The sequence below is a fragment of the Triticum aestivum genome, chromosome 4B (assembly GCF_018294505.1).
Source record: "Triticum aestivum cultivar Chinese Spring chromosome 4B, IWGSC CS RefSeq v2.1, whole genome shotgun sequence".
NCBI lineage: Eukaryota > Viridiplantae > Streptophyta > Magnoliopsida > Poales > Poaceae > Triticum > Triticum aestivum.
In genome coordinates, this window is record NC_057804.1 from 599,236,723 (window position 1) to 599,256,731 (window position 20,009).

The following is a 20,009-nucleotide window of genomic DNA, read 5'->3' on the forward strand; positions in this document are numbered from 1 at the left end:
GTTCCTGGGTTCTTGAACCCGAGATTCACTCCACCTACTTCGTGTTGATAGTAATTGTTAGTGCCTTCAGGATATTAGTAACCTTTGCGATAGTCCTTGAAGTCCGTGGTATCTTCTTCTTCCAAATACCATGAACTACTTATGGCAGAAGTTCCTCGTTGAACTGAAATATCACAACAGGATTATTCTTGAGGAGTTCTCCATTCATAAATCGTGACTCTGCCAGTTCTACCTTTCTGCATGGGTTATCCGGAAGAATTATGTTGAACTCGGTTCGACATACTAATTTATGCATCCACAACTCAGAAAGTTATATGTTCCTTTGAGTTGTCCCTCTTTAGTTGTCTACTGACCTTCGTCTATCAATTGATAGTCAAGAGTATGCGCGCGTTCGTTTGTCGATGCCTATTACTCTTGTGGCCCGTCAAGCCATTCCGTCCTGAATGACTAGGAGAAACAAACTCCAGTACCTCATCCATATTTAGGATTGGGTCAAAGTAGTTGTGTTCCGCAGATCAAGTTACAATCCAGCTTCTGGTCTGCTCTACCCTGAAGTATTACCTTCTTTATGACAGGAATTTCATGAGAATTGCACCACCTTTTGTGAATTCTTGACATAGTGATACTTCTCGCCATCCTTTTTCATTCCTCGGTTCCGTGTTGATGCAACCGGAATACCGACAAATGAATTGTGATGTGTGAAATCAATACTCCTAGCAACCTCGTTGCTTGGTAGTTAAAGGATAATAATTTTATTCTTAGTATGTTGGTTATTGAATCACCATTCTAAGATTGATCGTGCTACCTAGTCCTTATTTCCTGGTGCACTCTTTGATTGATGAGTTAGGATTTGTCAAGTCCTCGCTCATTTGATCATATCATCTTGCCCTGAAAAGCAAGATTGTTCTCGAGCTTAGTAACATATCGGTGGTTCGTGATTTTCCGAAGATCTTCTCGGAAGTACTACCAGGTCGTCACCTGACCGTTATGTTGAGCCCGTGATCAAGTTGGTTTCTTATGAACCACCTTCTTTCCAAGAATCGGTGTTAGATATCCCTGAGCTAGTTGGTTAAGCTGGACAACAACTTGGAGAGTTGGAAGATAAAAACTTGTCTGACTTAGTTCGTTCCAAAGGGATATTCTTGTGTAGTGTGTGTTGAAGAAAGATGATATCTTCATCGATTGGTCCCTGTGATCAGTTGCTGGACCTATTGTCTTATCAATCCCTTGATTTGAGTGTGGGCTATCGTCAAATCAAATCAGTACCAACGATGCTCGTAATGTTGTCCTACTCGTGGTTGATCCCTCGAGCATACACCATTACATCTTTGGTCTGACCAATGCTATCACCGTGTTCACATGATGGTGGAAGTCCAGTGATATGGAAATTCCGATGAGTTGCTGTTGAGCCCATCAGTAGCATTTTGTCTCCCCCCATGAATCATGTTGAACATCAACCTAGTGTTGGAAACTTGTGTAAGCATTTCTTCGTGTTTCGTTCATGAAGCATATGTTTGAATGAAAGTAGTGATTTTCCCTAATTCATGTGCATATGATGCAAGTTGCCGCCATGAATTTGAGGAAGATTGTTTTGTTTCCCTGGAATCATTCCAAATTAGTCATGCACACGTGCGAAGTATTCTGTGGTCTGGAGACTTGCAACCTTCATTCCATATGTGTCCCGAGCACACCAAGCCACTGATTGATTTGTTCAAGGGGAAGAAGTTCCTTCATAAGAGCTAATCATATGACTTATGCAAGGACTTCGTTATCCACGGTGATGGTTCCCAACCAGAACTCGGTAGTGTTTTATTGTAAGACTACCACGTGGTCATGCTTGTCCGGGACAACGTGTTCACATGTTTGTAGCAGAACCAGCTCATGTTTTGGAGCTTACTATCGTAGTTCATTTCCCGAGAATCTCGCAACGTCATCTCGTCGATTTGTGTTGCAAACTTTCATTTTTCTTTCTAGACTTGATGAGTCTGGGATATCCTGACACCAACCAGATCTGAATCTCAGGCAGATATGATGGTTGGAACATTCTCCAAGAACTATAATATTGGTCCCTCGATAACCGGTAAAGTGGATGTCGTGGCCAACACACCCAGCCGGAAGACCTGTTATTATAATATCTTGATTGAGGAAGTTGGCCACCTCCCCATAGGGATTTCGTAGGATTTACTCCCTAGTTGCCCCTATGGATTTTGAGATCCCGAAGTCCGACCTTTTACTTGATGTCCTAGATACCAGACCATTTCTATGAATGGGTTACACTAGCACATCAAGGAGAACATTAGAAGCGGAGTGCTAAATGTTTCTCGGTCGATCATCCAGATTTTGTTTCCTTGGCCTCGCTAAGATGAAATCTGAGAAGGTGTTATCTTTCTTTGCATCTACATCCTCCATCATCATTCATCATGGTAGCAAGTTGTGTTGCCGGACCCTTGACACGGATGTTGGTAAAACCTTGATGAATATGGAAATGCTCAAGTTCTTGAGAGCACGCACAAGCGTTACGTGTTATCATCGGCTCTAACTGGGATTACTCTCAGTTTCCTCGGCAATGCTATGACCTCTTCAAACAGTGAATTCACTCCCTATTGTTGGGTTCTTCCCCAGTTACCAGAATCATTCCTAGCATTTGCATTTTGTTCCTAGCTTGCACCGCCAATGTGCCATTCTACCATGGGTCTCTTCCATTTCCGGTGATAAGCAAATTCATCCATTACGTTGTCTTCAACAAGGTAATCCACATCATCCAAGTCCGAGTATGCCATTCTACCGACCCCCTCCAAACGATCGCTCGAGAATTGCCTTAGGCTGGTTTAAAGAGTTTCAATGATCTCTGAATCAAAAGTAATTCTTTTTGCCACTTAAGGGGATATCTCTACGAGTCACCTTCCCTAAGGTGTATCGTTATGGTATCATGGCAACTCAACTCCTCGCTACGTTGACAATCGTTTACCACCTTCTTAGGTATGAAATTGTTGTCTACCTAGTGAACCTTCGTCATCCGTTTCTTCCACCCCTATTGATGTGTATCTCGTGTCTCAACCCGAAAGATGGTTCTATGTCTCATTCCGTAAGTTAATCTTGAGTTGTTCGATCTTCGAGGAGATCGACCCTTCTAGAGTCTCCTTCTTCCCCCCCCCCTGTCATGTTGACAGGATTTCTCAGAGCAAGACGACAAGACAAAGATGGTGTTCAAATCAACGTTCATTTGAAGTGCACCCTGGATCGTGAACATTATACTAGTTGCGTTTCCCCTTCACCTTACCCTACGCTTGAATCTCGAGACGAGATTCTTGTTTAGTGGGGGTGAGTTGTCACATCCCTGGTCCTGTTATGCATTAGGCTAGACCTCATGTGAGCTTCATGTTTTAATTCAAATGAAATTTGAATTGAGGAATTTTCAAAGCCTCAGAATCCTTTAAAAAAAATGATCAAGATAAAAATTGCTTCAAATAAGTCCAAGAAAATGTTCTTGTTATCCTCTGGAAATATTGGCAAGAGGTAAAATCCAAACCAATATTTTCGGTATCTCAGAAACATTTATTTTGGGTATTTGAATTAAATCAATAGCTATTTGAATTGGACTTATATCTACTGTTAAATAAATATAGGTCCAATAATTCTGAAATATTTTTGTGGAGCATTGTTTTAATTCTTTTTAGCTCCTAAAAATATTGTCAGAAGCAAAATAAATTGAATTGGTTTCAAAACCAAATTCAAAACAAACCTGCAAAATAGAAAACAGAATTAAAACAAAACAGAGAGAAAAAATAAAAAGAATAGAAGCCTACCTGGGCCACTTACCTGTAGCCGGCCCAGCTGGCCAGCTCCTCCCGCTGGCCCAGCCCACCGCCGCCTCCCTTCCCTGTCGCCTTCCTCCTCGCGCCAGTAGGCAGAGGAGGGACACGGCGCGCGCGCCCGAGCTCGCCACGCCACCACCCTGCTCGTCTGCATCGCCTGGCCACCGCGACGCCGCGCGTCATCTCCTCGGCGCCGCCCCGACCCCCCTGGACCCCCTCGCTCTCTCCCTCTCCCTTGTATCTCTCCTCTGCTTCCTCTCTCTCTCACTCGCCGAGCGCAGCCGCAGCCGCGCCACCGTAACGCCGCGGCCACCGTCTCCCCCTCGACCCCTCGCTGTGCTTGCGAGCTCCGCCTCGACCCTCTCTTCCTCCCCACCGATCCACGGCCCTCCGGAAACCCTGCATCGCCGCCCACGTCGCCGTTCCCCTCCTCGGCCACCGGAGATCGTCGCCGTCGATTCGCTGCACTCCGGCCGCCCCCGAGCCCACTAACCCTCCCTACAGCTCCGCGGTGAGCCTCCGTGCAGAACCCCTCTCTCTCCCCTCGCGTTTGCAAGCTCTAGGCCATAGCTCCGCCGCGGCCGAACTCCGGCCGCCGCTGACCTCGTCACCGCCGTCACTACAGCCGCTTGAGCTCGTCTCGGAGCGTGTCACCGCACTCAGGAAGCCACCAGGAGCCTAACGCATATCCTAACTCGCCCTCCCGTGCACCACAGCGCCAACCCCGCACTCACCGAACTCCGGCGCCGCCGCGAGCTCCGTTCCGACGAGCCCCGGCGTCCCCGCAGCCTCCCACCTACCCCATCAGATGCGGGAGAGCCCGGGCTACGCCCCGGTGCCCTCAGCGCGCGAATCCGATGCCCCTAGCGCAAGTCCGGCGTGCCCCGCCGTGCTCTGTGGTCACCGCCGGCCAAACTCCGGCGGGCCGATGTGGCCACTTAGTTAGGGGCTAATCACCCTATGAGCCACTGCCATGTGGGCCCCGAGCCTAATTAGGTTAGTTTAATTTTTCTGTTTAGATTAGTGCTAATCTGTGGACCCCATGTGTCAGATTTTGACTTAGTCAAGTCAACGTTGACCGGTCCCACCTGTCAGTGAGTGAAACAGCCCTGTGTCACTGACGTGTGGCCCCCACACGTCAGGTTTGACCAGCAGCAGCGTCTGTTGACCTGCTGACGTCACGGTGACGCACTGCTGACGTAGTAAATGTTTCTGGAATTTAAATAATTCTTAAATGATTTATTAATTCCAGAAAATGCCTAAAACTTCTAAAAATCATAGAAAATTAACCGTAACTCCAAATTAAATAAATTATATATGAAAAATTATCAGAAAAATTCAAGGAATCCATCTGTACCATTTTCATGCATGTTAGAACAACTTATAGCTGCTGTTTAGCACAAATCAATTACATGGCATTTGAATAATCACATATGGAGTTTGAATTTGAATCTTGGATTCAAACCAACTTCATTTAATCTGGTTTTAGTTGCATTAGCCCAAAACACATTCATTTTGCCATGTCATGATCATGCATCATATTGTGCATTGCACTGATCGTGTTTTTCTGTATTTGCCGGTAATTGTCCCCTCTCGATAGACGTGTACCGATGATGTGATCGTTGACACTGATGAAGACTCAATGTTATCTTCAGAAGTGCCAGGCAAGCAAAACCCCCTTGTTCATTCCGATAAAATCCCACTCTCTCGCTCCTGCTCTCTTTTACTGCATTAGGACAACATCGATTCATCTGTTACTTGCTGCGGTAGCTGAACCCCTTTATCCTTTGCATGACCTGTCATTCCACAGTAAATAGATGAAACCCACTAGCATGAGTAGGAGTTGTTTGAGCCCTGTTGTGCCTACTCATTCATGTTTGTTTGTCATGCCTGCTACTGCTTAGAGTTGAGTCAGGTCTGATTCATCGGGGATGAATCAGAGGTGTGTGAACATGTCCTACTGTGTGTGAGCTAAGTGTGTGAACACGATTTGGTAAAGGTAGCGGTGAGAGGCCATGTAGGAGTACATGGTGGGTTGTCTCATTGCAGCCGTCCTCAGGAACTGAGTTCTGTGTTTGTGATCCATGATTCAGCTACTACCACGCATTGGGCCCGAAACCAATGGACCCTCTCGGCTTCTTAATCACCCTTGTCCTCTGTCCAGGAGTTGCAAGTAGTTTCTGGTGTTTGTAGTATGCTGGAGGCCGTGGACAGCGCTGACCGTAGGGGTGGGCTGTGATGCGGTAGGCACGTGGCCGGGTAAACCGGGCACCCGTTTGGTGTCACGGAACCCTGTACACATCGTTTGGGGCTGTGAGCGAAACTCCGGCCGGATCTCCTCATGGATGGAACCCGAATAGGCGATAAACCTGGACTAGAGACTTGAGTGTTTAGGCAGGCCGTGGCCGACACCCACGTTGGGCTTCCGCTTGAAGGTTGCCGAGTACATGTCGTGTAAACGGCGGTAAGTGGTGAGAGCGTGTGTGAAGAAGTACACCCCTGCAGGGTTAACCTAATCTATTCGAATAGCCGTGTCCACGGAAAAGGACCTCTGGGTTGCTTATATCAGTTCATAGACAAGTGAAAGTGGATACTCTAAAATACGCAAGATAAGCGTGAGTGCTATGATGGCGTTCTCGTAGGGAGACGGGAGCGGATCCATAGTGGTGTATTGATATGGTGAATATGTGGACTCGTGTGCGCCACCTCAAAAGAGTTACTCGCAGTCGTAGTTCAGGATAGCCACCGAGTCAAAGCTGGCTTGCTGCAGTTAAACCCCACCATCCCCTTTGTTGATAATGATGCATATGTAGATAGTTCTGATGTAAGTCTTGCTGGGTACATTTGTACTCACGTTTGCCTATTTATGTTTTTGCAGAGAGACTTCGGTCTCGCTAGTAGTTTCGCGTGGACTTCGACGTTTAGCTTGTTACCTCAGCTACGATCTTGTGCCCTCGGCAGTATCTGGCAGATAGTCAGGCTTCTCAGCCTTTTTCATTTATAGTGGTCTGTACTCAGACATGATAGTTTCCGCTTGTGCTTTGACTTGTATACTCTGAATGTTGGGTCATGAGACCTATGTTTGTAATATCTCGCTCCTCGGAGCCTAATGAATAAATACTTGATTTGTAGAGTCATGTTGTGATGCCATGTTGTATTTGCACATATCGAGCATATTGTGTGTATGTTATTGAAATGCTTGGTATGTGTGGGATCTGACCATCTAGTTGTTTATCTTTAGTAGCCTCTCTTACCGGGAAATGTCTCCTAGTGTTTCCACTGAGCCATGGTAGCTTGCTACTGCTCCGGAACACTTAGGCTGGCCGGCATGTGTCCTTCTTCGTTCCTGTGTCTGTCCCTTCGGGGAAATGTCACGCGATGAATACCGGAGTCCTGTTAGCCCGCTACAGCCCGGTTCACCGGAGTCCTGCTAGCCCAGTGCTACAGCCTGGATTCACTCGCTGATGACCGACACGTTCGATGCTGGGTCATGGATGCCTGTCCCTGTAAGTCTGTGCCACTTTGGGTTTACGACTAGTCATGTCAGCCCGGGCTCCTTATCATATGGATGCTAGCGACACTATCATATACGTGAGCCAAAAGGCGCAAACGGTCCCGGGCAAAGGTAAGGCGACACCCGTGGGGATACCGTGCGTGAGGCCGCAAGGTGATATGAGGTGCTACAGGCTAGATCGATGTGACATCGAGTCGGGGTCCTGACATATATTCCAATGATGGGCTTCCTCAAAATGCCCTAGGTCTTTAGCAGGCAAGTTGGATGCACACCCACTTAGTTTCTTTTTTATGAGCTTTCATACATTTATAGCTCTAGTGCATCCGTTGCATGGCAATCCCTACTCCTCGTATTGACATCAATTGACGGGCATTTCCATAGCCCGTTGATTAGCCGCGTCAATGTGAGACTTTCTCCTTTTTTGTTTTCTCACATCATCCCTATCATCATACTCTAATCCACCCATAGTGCTATGTCCATGGCTTACGCTCATGTATTGCGTGAGGGTTGAAAAGGCTGAAGTGCGTTAAAAAGTATGAACCAATTGCTTGGCTGAAACCGGGGTTGTGCATGATGGAAGCATTTTGTGTGACAAAAATGAAGCATGGCCAAACTATATGATTTTGTAGGGATAAGCTTTCTTTGGCTACGTTATTTTGATAAGACATAAACTGCTTGGTTAGCATGCTTGAAGTATTACTATTTTTATGTCAATATTAAACTTTTATCTTGAATCTTTTGGATCTGAACATTCATGCCACAATAAAGAGAATTACATTGATAAATATGTTAGGTAGCATTCCACATCAAAAATTCTGTTATTATCATTTACCTACTCGAGGACGAGCAGGAATTAAGCTTGGGGATGCTTGATACGTCTCCAACGTATCTATAATTTTTTATTGTTCCATGCTATTATATTATCAACCTAGGATGTTTATATTCTATTTTATATGATTTTTGGGACTAACCTATTAACCTAGAGCCCAATGCCACTTTATGTTTTTCCTTGTTTTTGAGTTTTACAAAAAAGGAATACCAAATGGAGTCCAATTGACGTGCCAATTTTTGATGATTTTTTATGGACCAAAAGAAGCCCCTGGAGTGAAAGAGTTGGGCCAGAAGAGTCTCGGGCTGCCCACGAGGATGGGGGGCGCGCCCACCCCCTTGGGCGTGCCCCCTGTCTCGTGGACAGCTCGGAGACCCCCCTGACGTGAGACCTACGCCAAAAATTCTTATAAATACTGAAACCTCCAGAAAATAACCTAGATTAGGAGCTCCGCCGCCGCAAGCCTCTGTAGCCACCAAAAACCAATCGGGACCCTGTTCCGGCACCCTGGCGGAGGGGGGATCCATCACCGATGGCCATCTTCATCATCCCGGCGCTCTCCATGATGAGGAGGGAGTAGTTCACCCTCGGGGCTGAGGGTATGTACCAGTAGCTATGTGTTTGATCTCTCTCTCTCTCTCTCTCTCTCTCTTGTGTTCTTGATTTGGCACGATCTTGATGTACCGCGAGCTTTGCTATTATAGTTGGATCTTATGATGTTTCTTCCCCTCTACTCTCTTGTAATGGATTGAGTTTTCCTTTCGAAGTTATCTTATCGGATTGAGTCTTTAAGGATTTGAGAACACTTGATGTATGTCTTGCATGTGCTTATCTATGGTGACAATGAGATATTCACGTGATCTACTTGATGTACATTTTGGTGATCAACTTGCGGGTTCAGTGACCTTGTGTACTTATGCATAGGGTTGGCACACGTTTTCATCTTGACTCTTTGGTAGAAACTTTGGGGCACTCTTTGAAGTACTTTGTGTTGGTTGAATAGATGAATCTGAGATTGTGTGATGCATATCGTATAATCATGCCCACGGGTACTTGAGGTGACATTGGAGTATCTAGGTGACATTAGGGTTTTGGTTGATTTATGTCTTAAGGTGTTATTCTAGTAAGAACTCTATGATAGATCGAATGGAAAGAATAGCTTTGTGTTATTTTACTACGGACTCTTGAATAGATCGATCAGAAATGATAACTTTGAGGTGGTTTCGTACCCTACAATAATCTCTTCGTTTGTTCTCCGTTATTAGTGACTTTGGAGTGACTCTTTATTGCATGTTGAGGGATAGTTATATGATCCAATTATGTTATTATTGCTGAGAGAACTTGCACTAGTGAAAGTATGAACCCTAGGCCTTGTTTCAACGCATTGCAATACCGTTTACGCTCACTTTTACCACTTGTTACCTTGCTATTTTTATATTTTTAGATTACAAATACTCATATCTACCATTCATATTGCACTTGTATCACCATCTTTTCGCCGAACTAGTGCACCTATACAATTTGCCATTGTATTGGGTGTGTTGGGGACATAAGAGACTCTTTGTTATTTGGTTGCAGGGTTGTTTGAGAGAGACCATCTTCATCCTACGCCTCCCACGGATTGATAAAGCTTAGGTCATCCATTTGAGGGAAATTTGCTACTGTCCTACAAACCTTTGCAGTTGGAGGCCCAACAACGTCTACAAGAAGAAGGTTGTGTAGTAGACATCACTTAGTATGAACTATTGTGGGCTAGGGAACTTGAAGGTAGTTCATGAGCTTTCATGTTGGTTCGTGTGTGTGACGAAGGTTGAGGGGAAGAGAGTCCAGCCTATCATGAGGTGTGGATTTACTAGTTGTATGTCCATAAGAGGTGAAGGCTTAAGTGGTGATTTAGCTTTGTTTTGGTGAAAGGAGGTTGATGTAATGATTAATAATGTCTAAGATCGTCATATTGATCCTAATATACAATATGTCGGGGTTGATATGAAGACCGGACATTTTACTATCTTTTATGCCAAGGCTCGGAGTGAGCGGTCCCTAAGTTGGGGTCTGTTGAAGTGACCCAGAGGACAAGAGCGACCTCCCATGGTTATGTGGGGGTGATTTTAATGAGATCCTAGATAACTCAGAGTATTTTGGTAGTAGTGAGAGATCGTATTGGCAAATGGGAGGTTTCAAAGAGGTTGTTGATTTTTCCAACTTTCATGATGTTGGCTACCATTGCATTCCCTTCACAAGGAATAGGCAAGAGGGCATACCTAATGTCAAGGTTCGGTTAGATCGTTTTCTGGTAGTTCTGGAGTTTATGAATTTCTCGGCAACCATTGGTAAAGATATGCCATCTCGGAGGTCGGATTCTTGCATGTTAGCGGCGAAATTTTCTCGGCCATCAGAGTAGTATGGCGATAATGTTCCTAGGAGGTTCATGCATGAGTAAAGTTGCCAATGAGAGGAATCATATAATGATGATGATGTGTTACAAGGATGAAAAGTTGGTTGTGGGTGTGACGGAATCATTGGATTGAACGATGCTTTCCTTGATACACAAGTTCTCTTAACTGACAGGAAAACACTTAAATTTGGTGATGTTGGGAGGAGGATTAAAAAGGCGAGAAGAGAGTTTGAGTGGGAGCATGCCAACTTTATGTACCGTGTTGTGTCTCCAAGGGAGAGAGAATTGCCGAGGCAACTAAACATTTTCTTGCACAAAGAGGAAGTCATGGCCCGCTAGTGGTACAAGTGGAGTGGTTGCGCGTGGGAGATCACAATACGAAGTTTTTTCATGCACGTGCAACTATGATACACAACCAAAACAGAATAATTATGTTCAATAATGTGGTTGGGGTGGTGTTCAAGATTAAGCAACAAGTTCATGCCAAGGTGCATAACTTCTATACTGGCTTCTATAAGGCTCTAGAGGAGACGTCAATGCAGTTCTGCATAATGTGTCTGCAAAAATTACTCAAGAAATGAATGAGTCCCTGATCGGGCTATTTATGACGCTAGAAGTCAAACAAGCATTGTTCATTATTAGTCTGTCCAAGGCGTCGAGAGTTGATGGCTTCAACGCTGGTTTTTCCACGTCAATGGCCATTGTTCAAGGATGATGTGACTATGCCAGTTCTCAATTTTATTCATGGGGACACATGTCGGAGATGGTTACATGACAACTTTCTTAATTCCAAAGGTCAAAGACCCTAGGAACATTACTCAATTTAGGTGGATTTCATTATGCAATGTGATTTATAAGTTATGCTCTAAAGTTCTTTGATATTCGTCTACGTGAAATCCTTGATGAGATTATAGTAGAAGAGCAGATTGTTTTTTGCTAGGAAGGCCAATATCAATAATGTTTTAAATACTTGTGAATGCATACATTCTATAGTAAGGAAGAAAGGCAAGCAAGGCTGGTGTGCAGCAAGAATAGACATGATGGTGTCTGACCGCATTGGGTGGTTTACCTTCAGGGCATCATGTAGTAACTTGGCTTTGCAAGATGGGTGGGTTTCATTTGTAATGAGGTGCGTATCCTATGTGAGCTTTCAGGTGAAGGTTAATGGGCAACTACCGCCATCACTCTGCCCATCTAGAGGTATCCGATAATAGGACCCCATCTCCCGGTATTTTATTTTTATTATGCGGGGAAGGGTTCTGGTGCATGTTGAAAAATTATGATGGTGGATGGGTTAACAAAGGAATTCGACCTCAGTCCAGTGCTGTGTGGATTTCACATTTCCCCTTTGTCGACGATTACTTAATCCTTAAGAAAGTGGATCCCCGCAGTGCCAACTGTCTGAATGAGACACTACAGACTTATTGCCTTAATTCTGGCCAAAGTGCAAATAAATTGAAAAACTCTATTTTTCAGCCTTAATAGTGGTGCTTCTATTAGAAGGGGAGTGAGATATGACTTGCAGTTTAGAAAAAAAAACTTTATTAGGAAAATATCTTGGCCTCCCGACCACCTCAGGAAGGATTACTGAAAACAACGTATACATATAGTCAAAAGGTCCAGGTCTAATGTGCAAGAATGGTGTAAAAAATACTCTTAGGTGTGGCTAAGGTGGTTCTCTTGAAAACATTGATTCAAGTGTTACCGACCTACTCTATGAGCTATTTCAAGCTCATTAAGGGGTTGTGCAAGAAGGTTAGAACAATCATGTGCAAGTATTGGTGGGTTGGATCACTTGATAAACAAGGAATGCATTGGCATTTTTGGGACAAGATGTCCCTATTGAAATTCAAAGGAGGAATAGGATTATGGGATCCCGACGTCTTTAATGATGCCATGTTGGATAAACAAGCGTGGCGACTGTTGGTGAAGCCGGAGAGCTTGTGTGCGAGGGTCCTTAGGGGATGACATTTTCGTGATAGAAACTTTCTGCAGGCCAGGTGCCCACAAAGTGCATCGCCAGCCTGGCGAGCTATTGTAGAAGGGAGGGAGGATCTTAAAATTGATTAGGCGAATTGGTAGTGACAGAACCACAAAATTCTGACATGACTAATGTGTACAGTGTACATCATCTATGCGGGTGATGTGCAGATTGTCGGATAACCTGGCCAACTAGTTGTCGATCTTGTTGATGAGTAGGCTGGAAATTGGGGATTTCGAACTTCTTCGACAATAGTTCATCCATCCCGGCGTTGAGGCCATTTTGAACATGCCCATGCCAAGGAATGCAACTGATGATATATGAGCATGGACCCAGAAACGAGATGGGAGGTTTACTGTACATGCTGCGCTTTAATGGAAAGAATATTCATGCAGTGATGCACCTACCAGCTCATTTGGGAATGCAGAAGTTTAAAAGGCCTTATGGAAACTTTGGATTCAACCAAAAATATAAATATTCTTGATGAGTAATTAAGAATATGCTACTAGCCGTTTCGGAGTTGAAGGGAGGGCACATCATGCAGATTGCCTTTTTACTCCATGTGTGGGAATGAAAATGAGTCTTTATTCCATGCACCAGGCACATGTGATCATGTGAAACTCTTCTGGGAGGCAACTAGGGGATTTTCCCATGATAAGATGCCAACTTTGCATCCAGGTACGCGGGCAAAGGATCTCCTTGACATTTATTCTGGACAAGAAGATGAGTGCAATCACTATCTCTGTTATGTTGGCAATATGCATAGCAGGAATAAGTATGCTTGTGAAGAGGTAAGTACCATCCTATAAAATCGATGCAGCTAGCTCACAACCTCTTGTCGTCACTAGAGGTTCTTGAACACGAGGTTGTTGTTCGTCCCGTGGAAAGATTCAAGAGGTGTGATCATGGTTGAATCAAAATCAATTTCGATGGGGGTTCTTAGCGACCATGAAGGTAATTTGGTTCACAGCAGATGCACCAAGCACACGACGATTTCTGATCCTTTTGTGATCGAGGTCCTGACATGCCAGGATGTTGCTCAAATGGCAGTGAACCGGGTTTCAGTTCGTGATTCTTGAGTTGGTAACCAGGATATTGTGAATATGTGAAAGGAAATTGTTAAAGATCTGGCTTCCATGTTTTTAGAGAGATTCACTGATTTCAGTTTCTTTTGCTAGGAGGAGTGCAAAAGGTGTGTTGTGCATAGGAGCCTCTTAAGCCACAAGTCAATTCCCGCTCTTGTGATGTAAATCTTGATTTTCTGATTGGTCTTTTACAATAGAATTTGATCCCACCAAACAATGAACAAAGTGTTAAAAGGGTAGTTTAAGAAAAAGATAATAGGAGCATGAATATCTTTATCGAATGGTTATCAATATCAACTGTGGAAGAACTTCCCCGTAAAAAAAATATAACAAGTAAAAAAGATGATGGAGTACCAACTACAAAATTATGGTAAATGTTAAAACTTTGACGTCGGATTTTTAGTGTTTGCCGATGATTCAGATTTGTTATGCGAAAACAGATAAATTTACCATATTGTTGTGTAAAATTTGTCATGTTCTAAAGTGAAATTGCCATGTGGTGCAAAAAATTGTCAGATATTTTTTTTCATGTTGCATAGTAGTAATAACCATGTATTTGATCGGGATCCGGTCGTATCTAAAGGCGGATGTTATTGGTGCTGTAAATTATAGTCACTCCTGAAATGAAAACAAATAATGGATTCATGAACTCAAGAGTAGAACACACGAAATCGAACCAACTCGATCAGATCGGGTGCACCAAACGCGAGGGAGACCACGCCGTCCACGGTCCGCCGAACTCGCAAAGCTTTCCTCTTTCCACGCCGCCCCGATCCTTCCGCTCCGCCCAGCCTCCATCCCCCATGCATTCCCCCGCGCCGGCCGCGGGCGCCGCCTCCGTCCTCCCCAAGGACTCCCGCCCGCTCCCCTACCTCCTCCTCGTCTCCCTCCTGCTCCTCCTCCTGCTCCACTTCCTCTCCTCCTCCTCCCCTTCTACGCCCGCGCCTCCGGACGCGCCCCACCGCGCGCCGCTCCCGGCCGGCGCCGTCTCCGCCGGCCCTGCCCCGCCCGCGCTCGCATTCCTCCTCACCGGCTCCGCGGGCGACGCCGACCGCCTCCACCGCCTGCTCCTCGCCACCTACCACCCCCGCAATCTCTACCTCCTCCTCCTCGACCGCGCCGCCCCCGCGCATGACCGCGCGCGGCTCGCCCGCGAGGTGCGCGCTGGCCCCGGCCGCGCCGGCAACGTCCACGTAGTTGGCGACCCCGGGTTCGCCAACCCGCGCGGCGCGTCCGCGCTCGCTGCCGTGCTGCACGGCGCCGCGCTGCTGCTGCAGCTCGGCCAGGGCTGGGACTGGTTCGTGCACCTCGACGCCGGGGACTACCCGCTCGTCGCCCCCGACGGTGATTCCTCTCTCCACACCTACTTTATGTTGGAGTACACCGTAACACAGATCTAGGCATTTACTACTTGTTAGTACAGAACCGTGAATCTAGTTGCCCTTTTCCTCTTCTCAGTGATCGTTTATCTCTGTGTGTAACCAGTGGCGGATCTAGGATTTTAAGACAGGGTGGTCCATGTAAAAAAAAATGACAAAAAATATGATAGCCTTCTTCTCGTAGCATGTATCGGTAAAAGAGAAGCAAATGTCTCCGTTCCTCTTCATTCTTCAATAATTCTACAACTATAATTTACATTCTTTCAAATTTTAATCATAACACAATAGCATATCAATTGACATTCTTTCTCAAAGTAAGCTATTTGCCACAAACCCAGAGAAGCTAGGACATGTCATGCTAGACAAAACTACTCTATAACAAGTCTTCCCTGGACTTTGTATCATGATATCATGCACCTCAAAACTACTCTAGCACATAATATCAACTTGAAAGTGTATTGCTGCAACCTGCAGATAAATATTAACCCTCGAGTTAGGCCTATTTGATTCAGTTGCAGACTACTTTCAGACAATTGGCTTTGAGTGACACCGAACAACAGAACTAGATAAACTAGTGTGCTTAAGTCAGATCCAGAAAACCATATGGCCATCCATCCATCGATTTCCACCAAATACGACTAATAATACTAGTATATCTCTAGAAGCATAGATAGGCAGATCCTCCACCGCAATTAACAGCGGCAATCTACCAGTAGCATTAGGGGCAAACCTAAGACTGGTGCCGCACTGGACTGACGTGGTGGCGATAGTCAGCTGGAGGGGCAGGCCGCGGGCAGGGACTGCCGGACTGGCGCGGTAGCGCCTTGCGCTGGCGGGAGCCAGAGGGGCCGGCGGTGGTGACTCGGCAAGGAAGGCATGGCGGCGCAACGCCTAGAGGAGCAGAGGCGAATCGACTAGGAGAAGGGAGAGGCACGGCCGGCCGCACGGGTGTCTCCTGTCATCGTGTGCGTGAGTGGGCTGTTTCTGTGTTTTTTTCCTCCAACCCATCTCGGACTTTCCTATGATATGCAGCCTGATCCAAAATCCCAGGGTGGGCCGTCGCCCACCCTGGACACCCTGTAGCTCCGCCCCTGTGTGTAACAGTGTGAGATGAGTGTTTAATTTAGATAGATCTCTCTTAATTGTATGGGCATAGTAAAATATATAAATCAAGCCACTAGCAGGCATTAGCTACATAAACTTCAATGCATTACAGATTGAATGAACTAATTAAGTGTTTGAAGAATCATATTGTCTCTGTTTTTAAGGCGTCCCGCCTTGGACGCTTAGGCGACGCTTAGGCGATAAGGCGCCCCGCCAGCGCCTTACAAATATGCCCGCCTTAGGCGCTTAGGCGTCCGCCTTAGGCGCTTAGGCGTCGCCTAGGCGATAAGGCGCCCCCCCCAGCGCCTTAGATCGCCTTACCGCCTTAAAAACATAGATTGTCATGGTGGTAAATCTTCTTGTTTAACTTTGGCAACTACATTGTCATGGTAGAGTCATATTGACGCTTGTTGTATCCTACGTCATGTCACCCAGAAAAGAAAACTGCAACCATACCTGTTTGTATGTGGAGCATAGGCAACTTGGTCTTTTGTATTCACTCTTTAATATGTGGAAAGAAGGAATGCAAAATGGAAATGAATTAATATTTCGGCAACATAAATATCTTTCCATCATTCTACTTTACTTTTGCTTTCCCGCCCTAGAACGTTACCTTTCAGGATGGTTTGGAAATTATTCGTCCGAGTAGGCATAGGTGGCATGAAAATAGCGATATAATCTGGTTCCAGAAGATAATTTCTACTCCCTCTGTAAACTAATATAAGACGTCTTAGACTCACTCTTAATCTCTTATATTGTAGTGATCTAAAACCAGTGACTGTCTAAAACATCTTATATTAGTTTACAGAGGTAGTGTCTCTTATGCTTTGTATTAGACCCAGACAGAGGACTGGTTTTGTTGTAACCTAGAGCTTAGGAAGTAGAACAAAAAATAAATCCATGTCTCATGTTCAGCCTTATAGAGTTTTTACGGTATTTCACATGCATTGGCTTTGCTAGTTGAAGTTGAAACAGTGCAACTTGCTATATTGTTTTTAAAAGAGTTTTGCTATTGCTTATAGGGTTTCTTGGTTATAAAATTGTAGAACAGAATGGTAGATAGCGTTCATGTATTGCCATTTCATTAATCCTAAGTGGGAACAAATAACAGCTAATCAGCTATTAGGTGAAGCTTAATCTGGACTCTGTAAATCTTAACACTTCTGAGCTGATTTGACTTCAAATTCTTGGCAGATCTCCTACATGTCTTATCATATCTACCAAGGGATATAAACTTCATTCAGCATACCAGTTATATTGGTTGGAAGGAGTAAGGGCATGTCATAATTCTGAATTGTCGGTTTGTTCATTCGGATTTGGGAGTTCAAGATATTAGCATTGTATGTCTGTGCAGGTCAAGACATATAAGACCAATTGTTGTTGATCCTGGTCTATACCTCTCATCAAGGACTGACATTTTTTATGCCACTCAAAAGCGTGAACTGCCAAGTGCATACAAATTATTTACTGGTGAGGTGCTAATGCATTTCTATATTTGTCAGTAGATACACCCATTATGTTTGAGAAAATCTGGAATCATATATTGTCTGCTATGATGCTAATGGTGTCACAATACACATTTGAGTATATAGGTGGAAAATTCTTAATCATCTATTCGTCTAGTTTATTTCGTTGACCCGACCGTTGGTTAATGGTTATTCATGCATGGCATTATATTATCAAGCATGGTCTCATAGTTTGTCACACTTATCTTTGCTCTACTACTGTACTACCTGAATCAGTACCGTATGAAAATGTTATTGCTAGATCTCTAGATTCATGGTACTTTCTTTTAGAAGGCATTTAGTATGTTTGGGGTTGTAATTGCTTTATCTGATGTGTATGTGCACACAATCACTTTATGATAAGATCTCATCAGATTAAACTGTTGTTTCTAGGGTATGCCTATTCATGGTAATATTCATGCAGGTTGTGCGAACTAGTATTGTCGAACAACATATATTTGAACACCCCAAGCTCCATTTTAAATCTCTGGAGGTCTTATAAGAATTACTTGAAGGAAGGTTTTGTTTTGAACATCCTGGTATAAACTGATGTTGTTTAGTGACAATAAAAAATCGCACTAGAAACATGATATTCAGTGTCAATGTATATGATAATAAGTGCATAGTAATTGGCAGAATAAAGGAAGGAAAAGAATGGTTGCGGAGCACTTGTAGAAAGCATAGATGTGTGCAAACTAAGTTAAACCTTAGACCGTACGGTAGATTCTTGTGTTAATTTTTCGGGTATATTTTCTATGCAACTTTACCCTTGTGTGTGAACACTATAGAACTAAATTGAGGGTGAGTATAATAGATATGTGTGTTAAACCTTAGACCGTACGGTAGATTCTTGTGTTAATTTTTCGGGTATATTTTCTATGCAATTTTACCCTTGTGTGTGAACACTATAGAACTAAATTGAGGGTGAGTATAATAGATATGTGTGTTAAACCTTAGACCGTACAGTAGATTCTTGTGTTAATTTTTCGGGTATATTTCTATGCAACTTTACCCTTGTGTGTGAACACTATAGAACTAAATTGAGGGTGAGTATAATAGATATGTGTGTTAAACCTTAGACCGTACAGTAGATTCTTGTGTTAATTTTTCGGGTGTATTTCTATGCAACTTTACCCTTGTGTGTGTAGAACTAAATTGAGGGTGAGTATAATAGATATGTAAAAGGAGGACACTATTGTCATACAGGGTAGGGCTAACCCTAACCGCGATCTCATGTAGCTTTTCCTGTCGCTGAAAGAGCTGTGCACGTTTATACTGTTTTACTCAACAAATTTGTATTCTTAAATGTCTAACAGTTCACTTCCTTTTTGCGACTCTCAACAGTTCACTTCATTAAATTCCCTGTACGCATCTTAAGTTGCCGTTTTCTTTTACCTAACTAGCCAAATACCCGCCGTAATTGTGCAGTTAGATATTACAGTACATATAACTGTGATGCGTATGGTTGTTGTATTTCTTATACAACTGTAACGGTTCTAATATATACACTAATCTGCACGTATATGATGATGAAAGCTCCTTTTAACCGTGTTGGAGTATTTTTTTTCCGTTGGTTATAATAGTTAAAATAAACCTGTATTTAATTGTAATGTTGTCTCTTTGCAGGTTCTTCATCTGTCATCCTTTCTCGGGCATTTACCGAGTATTGTATCGTCGGAACAAATAATCTACCGAGAACTATGCTAATGTACTACACTAACATGCCCTTGCCGCACAAGAAGTATTTCCAGACAGTCCTCTGCAATTCCCCCAAGTTCAACAGGACCGTTGTTAACCACGACCTGCACTACTGGGCATCGGATGAAACTTCCAAAAACGAGCCCCGTCTGCTGACACTAACTGACGCGGAAAACATGACCACGAGCAGTGCAGCCTTCGGCACTAGATTCGCCAAGGATGACCCTGTGCTCGACCACATCGACGAGGAGATTCTGCAACGTATGACTGGAGAGCCGGCTCCAGGGGGATGGTGCATAGGTGTTGGGGACGACAGTCCCTGTTCTGTTTCCGGTAGCACGGATGTTCTTAGACCTGGGCCTGCGGCTGTGAAACTTGCCAAGTTCCTCGCACAAAGGCTATCCTATCCAGGTTTTTATTCTCAGCAGTGTGTATGGGACTGACGAGTTGTTGTAAATTGTATCACCACGAAACCAAGAGTTCAGTTATCTTGTGTACCCTGTGCCGTGTTTTTTTCTTATGACGTCTTATAGTGTAGCTGCCTATCCTCTGCAATTATACATTCTTGTCGTAAGACCATTGTTAGGGACCTCCCCTGGCCCATACTCATACCTGGGCTTTCCCCTTTGATAGCTCATGGGCCGGGCCCGTCTATGCTCACCACTCGGCAACAGCCTACAAGTACTCGGAAGCAGGCAACGAGC

The 20,009-nt window shown here is 44.4% G+C and overlaps 1 protein-coding gene across 1 annotated transcript; it reads left to right on the forward strand.

Annotated features, from left to right (window-relative positions):
* Positions 1–14,294: 14,294 nt before the first annotated feature.
* LOC123093481 (beta-glucuronosyltransferase GlcAT14A) lies at positions 14,295–19,793 on the forward strand. The gene is made up of 4 exons (XM_044515458.1): positions 14,295–14,963; positions 17,297–17,372; positions 17,457–17,572; positions 19,234–19,793. Exons 1-4 carry the CDS (start codon positions 14,423–14,425, stop codon positions 19,746–19,748), a joined length of 1,248 nt encoding a protein of 415 aa, XP_044371393.1. The 5' UTR covers positions 14,295–14,422; the 3' UTR covers positions 19,749–19,793.
* The last annotated feature ends 216 nt before the right edge of the window (positions 19,794–20,009 follow it).

What these genes read in the sequence shown, in the direction of transcription:
- LOC123093481 (XM_044515458.1), top strand. Translation starts at nt 14,423, where the DNA reads ATGCATTCCCCCGCGCCGGCCGCGGGCGCCGCCTCCGTCCTCCCCAAG. An exon ending in CCCGCTCGTCGCCCCCGACG is followed by an intron (nt 14,964 to 17,296) that starts GTGATTCCTCTC and finishes AATTCTTGGCAG; the next exon opens with ATCTCCTACATGTCTTATCA. An exon ending in TGCATACAAATTATTTACTG is followed by an intron (nt 17,573 to 19,233) that starts GTGAGGTGCTAA and finishes GTCTCTTTGCAG; the next exon opens with GTTCTTCATCTGTCATCCTT.